Raw genomic sequence first — 17,250 nt, forward strand, 5'->3', positions numbered from 1 at the left:
CTGATATATACTCACTGCCTACTAAAACTCCTTCAATGGTTCCCTATAAAGTTAAAAGGTTTAGCATGGCTAACAGTATCCTCAGTTATCTGGCCCCTGCCTAGCTTTCAAGGCCTGCTTCTCACCTCCTGTCTATGCTTTATCTGTACCCAAGGACTTGGAGTTCACTTAATAAAGCTCTCTCAATTCTCTGTTCCTTTGTCTGTGCTGTATTCCCTTGTCATCTACTTGGTTAACTCCAATCATCCTTTAATACTAGAGGTCTTCTCTAAAGGATCCCCCTATTCTCATTTCAAGTCCAGTAGCATCAGGTACGTCCTCTTTTGTGGTTCCATAGCATTCCATATTTAATTGAATCATACACCATATTGCAAATTTTTTTGTTTGCATGCTTATCTTCATCTGATGGTCAGATACTTTATGGCAGAGAGAGGTCTAATCCTATCCATCTTTGTAACGCCAGTCACCAACATAAAGCCTGACACATAGTTGGTGCTTAATAAATGTTGACTAAATGAGCAAATGAATAAGAATACACTTATTCACTTGAACAAATTGGGTGTCTTAATAAGGATATTAAATGACAGGAGAGGGAATGTAGTATAATTGTTAGCCTTGGGGGATAAAACTCTAACCCAAAGTAGGAAAAGTAATGGCTAAGAAGTGGCCCTTCTAACCCTCTATTCTATGTTCCCCTTACTTGTTTCTTCAGTTGTGTCCCTTTTCTTGTTCCGAAAGGAATTTTGATATCCTAATAGATATAAGTTGAAGAAGGCCATCTTGGGTCCTCCCTGTCCTCTTCTGGAATGTTCAGGCGGAAGCACTGGAGTCTGTTTGGTAACCATGGTAATGTCCTGAAGAATTACTATGACTGACACTCCCTTTGTCTAAGGAGGCACAGGATTTATGAGTTCACAGTGGGGCTGGAGTGGCACAGGAAACAAGTGCCAGTTACCCTTTTTCTTGCCCGAGTCTTATTTGCAGAAAGCAGTGAGTAGAAAGAGCACTGACCTGGGCTTAAATCTTAGTTTTGCCATACTCTAGGTGTCTGACTTTGAACTGATTAAGCTTCAGTTTTTTAATTAAAAGAAAGGGCTATGATATCTAGTTCATAGAGTTATGAGAATTAAATGAGATAATGTATGCAAATTTCCTCAGCATAGTGTTCTGCATATAATGGAACCTTAAATATGTATATAATGCATATAATAAATCCGAATATGGTACTTTCAAAGTTATTTCAAGCAGCAGTGTGCTGAGCCAGTTCATACTGACCTTTGAGAGCTACTTGCTAAATTTTCAGGAATTTTGCGAGCTGGTTGTTAACCCATTATTATTATTATTATTATTACAGATAATTTGTCTAAACTTACAATTGAATAAAATATATTTATTAAAAATAAAGGTAGTGAATACTAAAAACTCATCTTTTCCTAATTATTTTATTACATTTTACTATTATCTATGTTCACGAGTTTATTTACATCTTTGTATCTAGATATTCTGTTCTGCTGTTTTCATTATTTTTCCTCTTTGCTTTTCAGTTTGGGAAGTTTCTATTGACATATCTTCAACCTCACTGATTCTTTCCTTCCTCATGTCCAGGGTACTGATAAGCCCATCAGAGGCATTTTTCATTTCTGTTACAGTGTTTTTGATTTTTAGCCTTTCCTTTTGCTTCTTAGAGTTTTCATCTCTCTGTTTACATCACTCATTTATTCTTGCATGTTGTCCACTTTTTCCATTTGAGTCCTTAGCATATTAATCATAGTTTAATTCCTAGTTTTATAATCCCAAATTTTCTGCCATATATGAGTCTGGTTCTAATGCTTGCTTTGTCTCTTTAGACTGTGTTTTTTGCCTTTTAGCATGCCTTGTAATTTTTTTATAGAAAGTGAGACATGATATATTGGGTAAAAGGAACTGAGGTTCTATGTTTATCTGGCTGGGAGTTAGGCTGTGTTTCCTGTTTGTTATAGCTGTAGGTGTCAGAGGCTAAAATTTCCTCTGATGTCCTTGTCTTTGTCTTCCCTGTTGTCTTTGGGTTTCCCTAGAAACTCCTTCTTTTTTTAAAAAAAATTGATTTTTTTTTTCACACACACACACTGTATTTTATTTTTACAAGAGATAAATGGACTGACACCAAGCATTGTAAATGGATGACCACAACAAAAGCAACAATGATTGCAATTACCAAACACAAAACACACTCATGCTATGTCATAATATTGACATTCAGTCCAGTAATCCTCCACTGTAACAGCTCCTTTACTTTGCAGTGAAAATTGATTTGTATATTCTTTGCCTCTGAGTCCTTGTGGGATTTTTTTTTTTTAATTCAAACAGAAAGTCACAAAAATTATAATCATCCTCATCAGTTCACTCAGTTCCATGTAATTAATTTTTTTTTTTAAAAACTGATGAACTCATAAAAGTGCTAACAGAAGATCAAGATGGAAAAAAAATTGATTAATTAATTAATTTTTGGCTGCATTGGGTCTTTGTCGCTGCACGCGGGCTCTCTCTAGTTGCATCAAGTGGAAGCCAGTCTTCATTGCGGTGTGCAGGCTTCTCATTGCGGTGGCTTCTCTTGTTGCGGAGCACGGGCTCTAGATGCATGGGCTTCAGTAGTTGTGGCACGTGGGCTCAGTAGTTGTGGCATGCGGGCCCTAGAGTGCAGGCTCAGTAGTTGTGGTGCGTGGGCTTAGTTGCTCCACAGCATGTGGGATCTTCCCGGACCAGGGCTCGAACCCGTGTCCCCTGCATTGGCAGGTGGATTCTCAACCACTGCACCACCAGGGAAGCCCTAGAAACTCTTTTTTTTTTTTTGTCTCTCACCATTTTTATTCAACATTGTATGGGTGATTCTACGCAGGGCGATTAGGTAAGAAAGAGAAATAAAAGGATCCAGGCCAGAAGGAAAGAATAAAACCATTTAATTAGTGGTTGCTTAGGGTTGGGGAGTGGGGGTAGGAGGGTGATAGCTAAAGTATAAACTCCTTCTTAAATAGGGTCTGAGTTTATAGTTCTTTCATACATAGTCACCTGTTATAGGAGGCCAACTGATGTGTTGGTGAAGTGCAGGGGAGGGGAAGTGTTCTATAATTCTATTAGGTCTCAGTCTTTCAGTGAACTTGTGTCCCTGGTCTGTGACCTTCACAGGTGCTTCTTGTCTTTTATTCCCTCTTAGATGAAACAAGACAGCTATAGGAAGCTGGAGTTGGTTATTTTCCTTCTCCCACATTGGTTAGGCTCTGTTAAATAGTTTCCCTTGAGGGAAGGTCTTTGTTAAGGAGAACTGAATGCTCTGGTATATTTCAAAATGGCTACTTTTTCCCTCTCCCTGCTGGAAGGATGAAGGGATTTTTCTCCAATCTTCATAGTAAGACCTGTGGGGCTCCTAGAGGTAAAAGTCATGAAAATGCAGGCAACCCCTTAGGCTGGGCCTCCAGGAGTTTTTAAAAAAATCTTTCAATCTAGTTCAGTCTCCAGCAATTAGTCAATTGCCCTTTAAGTATTCCTGTCAGTTGCTGGTTCCAGTAGTAGTTTTTGCTCCTAGTAAGCCATGATTAGGTGTTCTGCCTGTTCTGACCTTGTCTGTCTCTCTAGTTTTTGTGGTGGAGATTTGCCCTGTCACCTCAATTCTCTGATGGATCTAAGAAGGGTTACTGATTTTCAGTTTGCTCACCTTTTTTGTTGTTGTGAGAACAGGAGTGATAATTTCCAAGCTCTTTACATGTCAGATGGGAAACCAGAAGTCCCTGTCTATTGCATCTGTATGGAGGAAATACTATGTGATGGTATGTTCATCTCTTCCCAATTTCATGATCAGTGATGTCCCATTGGTAGTTTGAAATTGACCATGGTGGGAGAGTTTACACTATAGAAATTGGCAAATACTACAAACAAGGTCTTAACTTATTTGTTTTGTTGATTGTCAAGAAAGTGATCAAGAAAATGTTAATACTGTAGATTAAGTTTAAAAGTGTATCATATCTGTGGCCATTACATTGTCAAAAGCACAAAAAATTGAAATATTTTTGCAGTATTCAAAAACTATTATCCAATTCAGCAAAGATGTTGCTCAAGTCACTGACAAATAAGTGAAGTTCCAACACAAGTCTCAGTTTCACTTTCATCTTATTAATGCAAATGAAAATGTCAACCAGCAATCAAAGCTATACAGGCATCCCTCATTTTACTGCACTTTGCTTTACTGCACTTTGCAGATACTATGTGTTGTACAAATTGAAGGTTTGTGACAACACTGCATTGAGCAAGTCTACTGGCTCAGACTTTTTTCCAACAGCATTTGCTCACTTTGTGTTTCTGTGTCACATTTTGGTAATTCTCGCAATATTTCTTTTTCATTATTATTATATTTGTTATAGTGATCTGTGGTCAGTGATGCTACTATTGCAAAAAGATTACAACTCACTGAAGGCTCAGATGGTGGTTAGCATTTTTTAGCAACAAAGTATTTTTTAATTAAGATGGTGGTTAGCATTTTTTAGCAACAAAGTATTTTTTAATTAAGGTATGTATATTGTTTTCTAGACATAATGCTATTGCACACTTAATAGACTACAGTACACATAACTTATGACTGGGAAACTAAAATATTCGTGTGACTCACTTTATTGCAATATTCGCTTTATGTTGGTGGTCTGGAACCGAACCCACAGTATCGTCAAGGTATGCCTGTATTCATTTGTCAAATGCCATCATAGGTTGGTTCTTGATTCAAGAGTTTGGCAAAAGTCAATGAAAGCATTCTGTGAGAATCAGTTGGCTATGAGAAATTTACGATAAAGAATATTGTATATTTTAGTTTTTGTAAATTGCATGCTATACATCCTATCAGTAAATTTTACAATAAACTTATGTAAATATACACATCACTGAACATGGAGTTGGGGATAGTTATGAATAGCACACCATCCTTTCATATTTTAGTTTGGAGGCTATATGAATGTTGGGGAGAAATTGTTTTAAAAGCAGTAAATGGTAATGTGTGACATGACTGAAATATGACATTCACAAGCACAAAACAAAAAAGATCAAACCATGAAATATCATCCTGTACCCAGAATAAGTAGCCTTACAAGTGTGAGTTACAGGGAATGGAGTCCTATTTAAAATTTTAAAAAAGGACAGGAAAATTCCTCTGGTCTAAGATTTTGTCAATTGTTCTTTAAGGGCAATGTATCTGAAAGCTAACATTTTAAACAATAAGCATGTATTGAACACCTACCATATGTCAGATGGTGTTCTGTTCAGGATGACCCTTATGATCACACAGCTAGTTAATACAGTAACTGGGAATTTTTAGGACATTATACTAAGTGAAATAATCCAGTCACAGAAAGACAAATACTGTATGATTCCACTTATACGAAATATCTAAAGTAGTCAAACTCAAAGAAACAGAAAGCAGAATGGGAGTTGTCAGGGCTGGGGGTAGGGGGAAATGGGGAGCTGTTCAATGGGTATAGAGTTTCAGTTTTGCAAAAAGAAAAAGTTGTAGATACCTGTTGCCTAACAATGTGAATATAGTTGACACTACTGAACCGCACACTGAAAAGTGGCTGAGATAGTTTAAAAAAAAAAAAAAAAGAATAGCTGGGCTTTGAAACCAGGCCTGAATCAAAAACTCATGTTTAGCAATTATGTAATCACAGCTGCCTACTTTCAAATAATTTCATCTTCGGTCAAAGAATATTTCCTTTCTCTGATTTACACAGGTCCCCCTCTTCTGTATGGCAGGGTAGCAAGCCATTGGCTAGCAGCTGCATTGCCTGAACCCTGTCAGATACCAGAACGTTTTCTTGGAAGACTGGTACACAGCCACCATCGCAAATTCAAAATGGAGTCATCAATCCAAGAGATTTAGTGGAGAACCAAACACAGGTCAGAGAAATAGGCAAGAGGGATCTGGGGGAAATAATTTTGGCTGTTTAAAAGACAAAATTCATGATGACATAACTGAGAACGTGCTTTTCTATTAAAAGAAAAAAGTCTGCCATGGAAGAGGTTTGAAATCATAATTTTTTTAATGTTATAACTTCAAGTAAGTATTTTTTCCTGAATTTTTCCAGAGTAAAACAGAGCTAAAGCTAATTATAGGCAGTATATGTAAGAGGAGGGCCTGGAGTGGAAGAAAATACTTCTGAGAATGAATTAGAATCAAACTGAGTGGGAGCAGCCATGTCTAGAAATGACAAAACTCAAAATATTTATAATAAAAGACAAAAGATTCTAATATTATCCAAATTTAATCAAGGTGAATTGACTGTTCCAGAAAAGCAAGAGTACAGCTTGCTAGAATGGAAAGAACAATGGAATTAGACTTGATTTTAAAATCTACACTGGTAAGTGGTGTAGTGTAGGACAAACTACTTAATCTTCCCAAGCCTCAGTTTCTCTATTGTAGGTTGTTGTGAGCATTTGTTTGACAAACACTTATTGACTACTAGGGCCAGGACTGACTGGGTAGGTGCTAGGGATACAAAAATGAAGATGGTATTGTTCTTGCCGTCAACTTCAATATAATGTAATAAATATTATGAGGAAATCTACTGAATGTTTTCTACGTGCCCGGTACTAATATAAATGCTTTTAACTCATTAAATCCTCATTTAATCCTTTTCAGAAACTAAACCGTATGTACTACACCATTTACAAGAGGCACAGAGAAGTTAAGTATCTTGCCTAGGATCAAACAGCCCTCAGACAGCTGGGATTCATCTTGACAGGTGGCAGGAATTTACAAATCTGTGCATGCGCAGGGTGGGAGTGGAAGCTTTCCACCCGGAAGGAGTTCACCCGTTCGCAAAATAGGGATTAAAATATCACTACCTCTTGGGGTTGTGTCAATTAAATGAGATAGTATATTTAAGAGTAAGCATTGTGGTAAACACTAAATTACTATTAATTCCATTTTATTCCTTTAAGTTGGCTCACCGTGGAGAAGGAATGTTTTCAAGGCTTTAGCTACATATTGCAACGCGGCTTTTCAAATGGGTAATTTATACTGCTACCAACAGTGCGAGAGCTTTCCAGTTGCTTTACGTTACGATATACGGTAGGGCTACTCCCTTTGATTACTTTTTTCAGTTTTTGACAGTCTCACCCGTTTTCTCTGTCAGGTTCGCCATCTGTCCCGTTTTATACCGTCACCTCCGTCACAAGCGAAGTTCTCCGAGGAACCGCCCAGCGGCGCGTGAGCGGACGCCTCATTCAGCTTTGCTCAGGGCGCGAAGGCTGAACCCAGTTCTCGCGGGAAGAGACGTGCTTTTTTTTGAACGAGAACTCCTAACCGCACCTTGCCTCTCAAGGGTCACATGACTGGCGCCTGCGTCCTCGACCCAAGGGCTTTCGTGATCGCCTGCTGCCTGTTAACTCGGCTACAGAGTGACCCGAGGTCCGTTCCGGAAGTAGATTCTTTAACTTAGCAACCCGTCTGCGGAAGCGTGTCACAATCTAGCCGTCCTCCCCTAGCGGAAGTTTGTCACGTCGCAGTTGCCTCCGCACAGCGGATGTGTGTCGCCGCTTAGGTGACGCTGGGAAGTGCTTGCAGCCGCCGCCGCTGCCTTTTGGTTGAAGCATTATGGAGGGAGAGAGGAAGAACAACAATAAACGGTGGTATTTTACTCGAGAACAGCTGGAAAATAGCCCATCCCGTCGTTTTGGCCTGGACCCAGATAAAGAACTTTCTTATCGCCAGCAGGCAGCCAATCTGCTCCAGGACATGGGCCAACGTCTTAACGTGTATCCTTGCGGCCTAGGCCTTCGGCCTTGGAGTAGGTCCCGCCCTGTTCGGGCGTCCAGGCTTCAAGGTCTGTCAGACAGAAGGGAAGAGGGTGGGCAGGGGCTGGATGTCTAGTTAGGAGAGCCTACGATGGGGCGAACTGAAGTTAAGCGTTCGCTGGAGGGAAGTGAGGCCGAGTTAATTTCCCGCTCGCTTACCCGTGCCATCAACCTTGCTGGGAACGCGTATCCTTCCCGCTTTGTGTTTTAATTCCTCTTCCTAGTAGTCTGTTTTCGGTGTGTTCTGATCTCCTACTCTGGTGACTTCGAGATTCTGCTTTTCTCCTATGCCCTAGGGATCTGGTGGAGATTTCACCGTTGATGGCTGCCTCTTGAACTTTGTGTGTAAGGAGAGTTTTGAGAAATTTCGATACCTGAAGGTCTTATAAAGAGAGTGGTCTAGAATTAATGCCCCAGCTTAGGCTTAAAATCCGTTCCTTCCCCTTACTAGTTGTTTAAGAAACTTGTCGAATTCTTGGTTTTCTTGTCTGTAAAATGGGGGTGATAACTCATGAATTTGATTTCTGTGCCCAACACAATGCTTGGCACTCATATGTTAAGTAGCTACTGTTAAGAGTTTTATAGCATTTCAGAGGAAGGAAGGATGTAGGATCTGTAGGAAGACCTACAGATCTAATGTTCTAAAAAACCTTTTATAAAATACTGGGTTTTAAAGTTACTCAGAGTGCTAATGTATATTCGTTTTCCTCATATTTCAAAGATTTAGTGATTTTTTTTCCCTTTAAGTGTTTTTGTTTGTCAGAAAACCTGCTCATTTGGTAGCAGAGAAAGCTATATAAAGTTCTTTTCCACTCCGGAAGTGAAAATTTATTCTTGGGTGCAGCTTCCATTTAAATGTGTTGCTGGCTGTATGTTTGTGTCTTAAGGTTGTGCTCACTTAAAAAGAGGTGTCCTCTTTGGTGCCCGTATCCAGTTTGTTTCCTAAACATCCAGTCAGTACTGAGTTAAACCTTTTTTTTTTTTTTTAAATTCTGTTTCAGTGCATCCTAGCACTTTCCTTTTTACATGTGTGTTATTAACGTTGTTGCCATCGTGGTATTGTCTCATCTCTGTATATCCCACATTTTTTTCTGAGGTCTTTATGATAAGACATTCAAAAGTTTTTCTTTTCAAGGGAACCCTTGTACGCTGTTGGTGGGAGTGTAGCTTGGTGCAGTCACTGTGGAAAACAGTATGGAGGTTTCTCAAAAAGCTAAAAATAGAACTGCTGTTTGACCCAGCAATTCCACACCTGGGTATATATCTGAAAAAAACAAAAACACATATTTGAAAATACACATGCACCCCAGTGTTCATAGCAGCATTATTTATAATTGCCAAGATATGGAAGCAACCTGAATGTTCATTGAAGGATGAATCGATAAAGAAGATGTGGTATATATACACAATGGGATACTACTCAGCCATAAAAAAGAATGAAATAATGCCATTTGCAGCAACACGGATGTACCTAGAGATTATCATACTAAGTGAAGTAATCAGAGAAAGACAAATATCATGTGTTATCATTTATATGTGGAACCTAAGAAATACAACAAACTAGTGAAAACAAAAAGGCATACTCACAGATATAGAGAACAGACTAGTGGTTACCAGTGGGGAGAGAAGGGAGGGGCAAACTACTGGCTGTAAGTTAGGCTATAAGGATTTATTGTACAACAAGGGGACTGTAGCCAGTATTTTGTAATAACTGGAAATGCAGCTCTTTAAAAATTAAAATCAGAAAAAAAGTTTTTCTTTTCAGTGAGTATCAAATAATTCACTGAATGAATATCAAATCATAGTGTTTCTGGTCCCAGGGATCACCTTATGAGTGCCAGAGAGAAGTAGAACTGAAAAGATAATTGCTGGAGCTTAGAAGGTGAGGAGATAAGTGGAGACATACCTAGGGGGAAGATCAGGGAGGGTGTTGTAAATCATGTGAAGAGATATCCTGTGCAAGTATATCACCTTGGCAGGATTTTCAGTAGGCAAGTAACAGGTTTAGGTCTTACATAGTTTTGTTCATATTCCTTCTTGATCCACATGCTGAGAAGCTTTGCTTGTTTATTAATTCAACTTTATAGTGAATATGTTACATATAAGACAATGTGTTAAGTGTCAATTGGAGGTTAATTGATGAAAGAACAGATTTGCTTTTTCTTAGAGGAAAGTATGATTTTTTTTTTTTTAAGTTGATGTACAACGTTGTTAGTTTCTGGTTTACAGCAAAGTGATTCAGTTATACATATATATACATAGTCTTTGTTTTTTTTTTTTGGCCACACCACATGGCTTGTGGGCTTTTAGTTCCCCGACCAGTGATTGAACCCAGGCCCACGGCAGTGAAAGTGCTGAGTCCTAACCACTGGGCCGCCAGGGAATTTCCTACATATTCTTTTTCATATTCTTTTCCATTATGGTTTATTACAGGATATTGAATATAGTTCCCTGTGCTATACAGTAGGACCTTGTTGTTTATTATATATATAGTCATTTGTATCTGCTAATCCCAAACTCCTAATTTATCCCTTTTCCCCCTTTGGTAACCATAAGTTTGTTTTTTATGTCTGTGAGTTTGTTTCTGTTTCATAAATGAGTTCATTTGTGTCATATTTTAGATTCCACATTTAAGTGATATCATATGGTATTTGTCGTTCTCTTTCTGACTGACTTAGTATGATAATCTCTGGGTCCATCCATGTTGCTGCAAATGGCATTATTTCATTCTTTTTTATGGCTGAGTAGTATTCCATTCTGTATATATACACTACATCTTCTTTATCCATTCATCTGTTGATGGAAATTTAGGTTGTTTCCATGCCTTGGCTATTGTAAATAGTGCTGCTATGAACGTTGGGGTGCGTGCACCTTTTCTTTCTTTTTTTTTTTTATTTATTTATTTATTTTATTTATTTATTTTTGGCTGTGTTGGGTCTTCGTTGCTGCGTGCGGGCTTTCTCTTGTTGCAGCGAGTGGGGGCTATTCTTCGTTGAGGTGCGCAGGCTTCTCGTTGTGGTGGCTTCTCTTGTTGCGGAGCACGGGCTCTAGGTGCGCGGGCTTCAGTAGTTGTGGCATGCAGGTTCAGTAGTTGTGGCTCACGGGCTCTAGAGTGCAGGATCAGTAGTTGTGGCACACGGGCTTTGTTGCTCCGCGGCATGTGGGATCTTCCCGGACCAGGGCTCGAACCTGTGTCCCCCACATTAGCAGGTGGATTCTTAACCACTGCGCCACCAGGGAAACCCTGCAGGTACCTTTTTTAATTATAGTTTTCTCTGAATATATGCCCAGGAGTGGGTTTGCTAGATCATATGGCAACTCTATGTTTAGTTTTTTTTAAATAATTAATTAATTAATTAATTTTTGGCTGCATTGGGTCTTCGTTGCTGCGCACAGGCTTTCTCTAGTTGCAGCAAGTGGGGGCTACTCTTCGTTGCAGTGCGTGGGCTTCTTATTGCGGTGGCTTCTTTTGTTGTGGAGCATGGGCTCTAGGCACACGGGCTTCAGTAGTTGTGGTGTGCGGGCTTAGTAGCTGTGTCTCATGGGCTCTAGAGCGTGGGCTCAGTAGTTGTGGCACACGGGCTTAGTTGCTCCGTGGCATGTGGGAATCTTCCCGGACCAGGGCTCGAACCCGTGTCCTCTGCATTGGGAGGCGGATTCTTAACCAACTACTCCACCAGGGAAGTCCCTATTTTTAGTTTTTTAAGGAACTCCATCCTATTTTTCACAGCGGCTGCATCAATTTTCATTTCCACTAACAGTGTAGGAGGTGTCCCTTTCTCCACACCCCTGAGAGGTAAGTATGATTTTCATTTAGGGGCATCCACTGTGCTTGGCTGCATGGTCCTTTTGGGAGGATATAGAGGTTGTATTTTTGGGAATTGTACTGCCCGTCTGTTTTGGGGCCTTAACTTGAACACTTTAGCTCACAATTGACCATCAACACTGCTATAGTGTACATGCATCGATTCTACATGATTCAGTCCTTTACACAGTTCCATCGAAATGTAAGTATAATTTTTTTATATGGTGTAATCCTTTTGTGATTAATCTCAACTTCATATTTCTTTTGTGGTTGATCTTTGCTGCTGAACTGGGATTTGAAGTTTAGAGTTTATGATTGATCACTTTCATTATGTGTCACACTGCTGTTCTGAATCCAGCCTTCCAGTTTTCCTGTGAAGTGTCTAGCTAGTTGTTTAGCTTTAGTGCATCCTTAGAGTAGGTGGATTCTCTAATAAAATAGATTATTGAACATTTAAACTTAACGTTTTTGGATTGGGAGAGTAACATTAAAGGGGAGTAGCATTACACTTAATTTAAGTGTAATTTTTGAAATGGTTAATAATAATATGGGCACCGGAAAACAAGTGAGTGTTAAGTCATTTACATTTTCTAAAAACCTTTGATAAAATTCCCATCAATGACCGGTTGGAAGGGGAAGGTACATTATGTGATGACTGGGGGATGACTTTTAAGACAGAAAAAAGAAAATAATAGTAATAAAGGGATTTTTTTTTTCTGGACAGAATTGTAAATAGTGCTATTTTCAGTTTTGCTACCTGAAATGGTACTATTTAACATTATTGTAAATGACTTGGAAGCGAGTGCATAGTGATATCCCAGTTGCAGGTAAGCTTATATTTGTTTAATAAAATCACAAGGTAATAGGGCTAAACTTGAACACTTCATATGGATTTGTGAGTCAAATATTTCATTATTTTTTTAAGAAAAGGTTACGTTTTGAGGAAAGGTGTTTCAGACTTTTCCTTAGGATGATAGTTTTTTTTTTTTTTTAAATAAATTTATTTATTTTTGGCTGCATTGGGTCTTCATTGCTGCGCTCAGGCTTTCTCTAGTTGTGGCGAGCGGGGGCTACTCTTCGTTACGGTGCGCGGGCTTCTCGTTGCGATGGCTTCTCTTGTTGTGGAGCACGGGCTCTAGGTGCCTGGGCTTCAGTAGTTGTGGCACATGGGCTCAGTAGTTGTGGCTCATGGGCTCTAGAGCACAGGCTCAGTAGTTGTGGTGCACGGGCTTAGTTGTTCCGCAGCATGTGGGATCTTCCCGGACCAGGGCTCAAACCCATGTCCCCTGCATTGGCAGGCAGATTCTTAACCGCTGTGCCACCAGGGAAGTCCCAGGATGATACGTTTTGAATTTTTATGCCATAGGAAGAGAAACTGGAAAGTTAGATATTGCTCTTGTAAGATATTGGTGGACTCAGTATTGGGAATAATTGCACAGGAAACCTTTAGAATGTGGATTAACTATTGCCAATTTTTGCTGATTGTTCAATCAATTGGGCTGTCTCCTACCCTTAATCTCCCTACCTCCTCTGATTGCAAGGAACACACTCTTAATAAGAGAGAGAGAAGCATTTAATGAGGCTGTCTGATAGCTCTAGAATAGAAAGTAGTGGATAAAGAACGGACTTTGAAGAGGAAGTCCATAGTTGTCTTGCCCATTATGAAAGTTTTCTACATTTCTTTTATTATGGTAAAGGTTTGAAATCCAGGGTGAACTACATCTCAAGTCAATTTGTCCACTCTATGCATATGTATGTGTGTGTGTGTATGTATATTTTCCCTACTTTTACCTTTTAAATTATATCTTGTTTTATTTTCTATGTGTTTATCTTAGCAGGGACAGAGATTCACTTTTCTGTGTATCCTCTAAAGCACTTTCAGTAAACTTGTTGAATGAATGAATGATCTGGTAATTATCCAATATAAAGAGATTCTTCTGGAGTTTATGACCTTTTCCAAAATCCAGTGGTTCTTTTAATTTGAGGTTATTGGTCCTCTTTAGAGAATTGATTTTAGGCACATTCTGGAATTAACAGATGAAAAATATCACTCCTTTAGTATGTTAATTCTAAGAGTTTAGCTGTGATGAATCCAAATTCAAATTTGAGGGGACTTAATACATTGTTGTGGCATTGAAATGTAGTATGTAGTGTGAAGTGCTCATACATTTTTCTTGTTATTTTTTCTTATTACAAAAGTAGTAAGTGCTCATGGTAAAAATTAAAACAATACAGAAATACGTAAGGCAGAAAGTGAAAGCTCTTCTGTAATCCCATCCTCCAGAAGTAACCTTTGATAAACATTTTGGTAATAGTGTCTCAGACATTTTTCTGTGCATATAGTACCAGCATTTATGTGTTTCTATAAAAATCACTTCTTACTGTACCACTCTTACACAATTGCCTTTATTACTTAACAGTATGTATGTATTGGACATTTTCTTATTGGTTTCTCATTTTAAGTGGCCACATAGTATTTATTTGAGTAGTTGCTATAATTTATTTTACCAGCTCTCTATTGGCGGATATTTGGGTTGTTTATAGCTTATTGTATTATAAATAATTTTACATAAGATAGTCTGGTACATATATCATGCACTTACATGACTATTTTATAAATTCCTAGAGGTGGAATTGCTGTGTCCAAGGGTATGCATTTAAAAGATTTTTTTGTGTCAGTTTGCTCTCCTGAAAGATTATATCACCATACATTGTTTCTAGCACTGTGGGGGAGGGTTCTTTCCTCTGCATCCTCACTAACAACAAATACACATTACTTCAAGAAATATTAAGTTCTAACTACTTGTCAAGCACTGGGGATAGAGTGGTGAGCAAGATAGTGGAAGTCCTAAGTTATTTTCTTAATTTACATTTCTTCAGTTGGTGAAGTTGAACTTCTTATGCCTATTGGTCATTGTTCTTCTTGTGAAATTGAAGAATTGACTTAAAAATAGTCTGTTGTTTCTTTTTGCCCGTTTTATTTTTTTTGATTTTCTCATTTATATGAACTCTTTATTTATCAGAGCCGTATGTCATGTGCTGTGAATACTAGTCTCGTTTTCGTTGTAACTCTTCGTTTATAGTGTTTTGAAGCCTAGAGTTCTTGCCTTTTTTAAAAAAATTTAAAATTTTTGTTGAGGTATAACATAAAGTAAAGCACAAAAGTCTGAGGTGTGCAGCATGATTACTTTTTGCATTGTATATACATAACCACCACTCAGAACAAGATACAGTATATTTCCAATACCTTGGAAGGTAGAGAAGTTGTCTTTTGATTGAAATAAATTTTATTTCTTTAGCGGACATGATTAAATGACTGGTTTTTTTTTTCTTTTGTGCAGACATAAGTTTTTATTTCTCTTAGGTATATATTTAGTAGTGGAACTGCTGGGTCATAGGGTAACTCGATGTTTAACACTTGCAGGAACTCTCAAGCTGTTTTGTAAAATGGCCGCACCATTTTACATTCCCACCAGCAATGTATGTGGGTTTCAATCTCTTGTCTTATAGCCTAGCATATGTCTGGTTTATTTTCACTTAAATCCTGGCATTGCAGTTACTCTCTTTTTGAGAAGAAATTCAGCCTCATTAATTGAATTTCTGTATGTACTGTCTAAAAAGTTTTCAAGTGGGGGAATGTAAAAGTAGTGGTGAGCAACTTGGTGTGTGTGTATTTATTCTGTATTTTATAATATTTGATATACAGGTGTTGTCTTTTAATAGCTGACAAATTTGGGTGTATATTACTCTCATTAGCTGACTCTTAAAAGGTCAAGTTTAGTGGTTAAGAGGATGGGCTCTGGAGTCAGACTTGTCTGGATGTGGATCCTTGCTGCACTGCCTACCAGCTATATGCCTTTGAGCAAGTTACCATACACCTCAGTTTTCTCATCTCTTTGGGGTCAATAGTAGTGCCTACCTCATAGAGTAGTTAATAGGATATAGATGAATTAATTTACAAAGTGTCTGCATATAGCAAACAAATAAGTATTAGCTAGCATTATTATTGTTCTTTTAAAATGGAGAAAATCTTATACTCTTACCTGGAATTCCTCTTGGAAACTGCCTTTGATGGGAAAATAGTTTGATAAGCTAGCTTGGTATATGATTCCATGAGGAGCAATGAGTATATGGTTGATTGGACAAAAAGGAGGTTGAAATTTATCTCTTGTGGTCTTTCACTTAACTGAGATATTATCTTGCCTTGTAAGCCATTGTTTGTATATCATATTTTAGTTAGATTCTTTCAGATATATTTTTAGCCTCTTGAAAGCAAAGTTGTAGGCTAAAATCTTAAGTGTTGTCTCTGAGTTGTCCTTTTCCTTTTCCCCTGTGTCCAATCAGTTATAAAGTCCCGTTAATTTTTATAGTGGTACTATTTTTTCTCCCCCTATAAATATATATTGTCATCATAAAATTAAAAGAGGACAGGGACTTCCCTGGTGGTGCAGTGGTTAAGAATCCGCCTGCCAATGCAGGGGACATGGGTTCGATCCCTGGCCTGGAAGATCCCACATTGCCACGGAGCAACTAAGCCTGTGCGCCACAACTAGTGAGCCTGCGCTCTAAAGCCCACGAGCCACAACTACTAGCCCGTGCTCCACAACTACTGAGCCCCCGCACCACAACTACTGAAGCCCGTGCGCCTAGAGCCCGTGCTCCACAACAAGAGAAGCCACCGCAATGAGAAGCCTGCGCACCGCAACGAAGAGTAGCCCCTGCTCGCCACAACTAGAGAAAAAAGCCCATGTGCAGCCACAAAGACCCAATGCAGCCAAAAAATAAATAAATAAATAAAAGAGGACAGATTAAAGGAGAACATGATGATTTCCCTATAACTCGGTGTTCAGAGATAATCCTGTTAACATTTTGGCATATATTCCGTTAGAATTTTTTTCTCTGTATGCAAATATATATATGTATATTTACTGAAAACCTATTCGTTTTCCAAGGTGAAAACTGGGTTTCTTTTTTACTTTATTTCTTCTGCTAGTGCCTACTCTAAACTTTATTTCCTAATGCCTATATTATCATTATTGTTGTTTAAATATTTATTTGTTTATTTTATTTATTTATTTGGTTGTGCTGGGTCTTAGTTGTGGCAGGTGGCCTCCTTAGTTGGGGCATCCATGTGGGATCTAGTTCCCCGACCAGGGATCGAACCTGGGCCCATTGCATTGGGAGCGTGGAGTCTTAACTACTGCGCCACCAGGGAAGTCCCTGCCTGTATTATTAAAATTTTCTCTTTAGTAAAATTAACTTCTAATGTATCTGTCCCTTCCTTTTAGTACCACCTACCACTGGATTAACCTTTCCAAATATTTCTTAAACTCTACATTTTTTTTTCTAAAATCTTTAGTGTCACTCTCTTCTTAAAAATCTTTTGTGTCCCACATCACTTTATTTATATCTTTTAACTAAACTACTCAGTTTAGTGTTCAAAATGTGCTTTATGCCCCGATTTCTCACGCCTTTGTTCATGCCCATTTTCCTCTGGTTTTTCTTTGTTTATCCTAAGGTCTAGTAGAATATATGTAGCAAGCTCCATATATAACTGCAACAAATATGAAGGAAGAGAATTGTTATTCTGAATTGAATTTGTGGAGAAAAATCTGTTCTAGCAAAGTATAACAGAT

At 38.5% G+C, this 17,250-nt stretch overlaps 2 protein-coding genes across 4 annotated transcripts in view; one reads left to right on the forward strand and one right to left on the reverse strand.

Annotated features, from left to right (window-relative positions):
- Nucleotides 1-7,423, reverse strand: part of SPMIP11 (sperm microtubule inner protein 11) — a 31,211-nt gene extending 23,788 nt beyond the window's left edge. For both annotated transcript variants that reach the window (XM_061205251.1, XM_061205250.1), the window contains exon 1: nucleotides 7,133-7,423. In XM_061205251.1, the coding sequence (XP_061061234.1) occupies nucleotides 7,133-7,157 (25 nt within the window). In that variant the 5' untranslated portion in view covers nucleotides 7,158-7,423. The remainder of the gene's footprint in view (nucleotides 1-7,132) is intronic.
- Nucleotides 7,424-7,540: 117 nt separating this feature from the next.
- CCNT1 (cyclin T1) overlaps nucleotides 7,541-17,250 on the forward strand; it is a 29,009-nt gene continuing 19,299 nt past the window's right edge. Inside the window, exons 1-2 of one of the 2 annotated variants that reach the window (XM_061205252.1) lie at nucleotides 7,541-7,770; nucleotides 11,735-11,816. In XM_061205252.1, coding sequence (XP_061061235.1) covers nucleotides 7,610-7,770; nucleotides 11,735-11,816 — 243 coding nt within the window. In that variant the 5' untranslated portion in view covers nucleotides 7,541-7,609. Of the gene's footprint in view, nucleotides 7,771-7,946; nucleotides 7,996-11,734; nucleotides 11,817-17,250 lie in introns of those variants that run through there. The other variant, XM_061205253.1, reaches the window with a different exon arrangement.

Source organism: Eubalaena glacialis, chromosome 11, assembly GCF_028564815.1.
Source record: "Eubalaena glacialis isolate mEubGla1 chromosome 11, mEubGla1.1.hap2.+ XY, whole genome shotgun sequence".
In the NCBI taxonomy this organism is placed as follows: Eukaryota; Metazoa; Chordata; class Mammalia; order Artiodactyla; family Balaenidae; genus Eubalaena; species Eubalaena glacialis.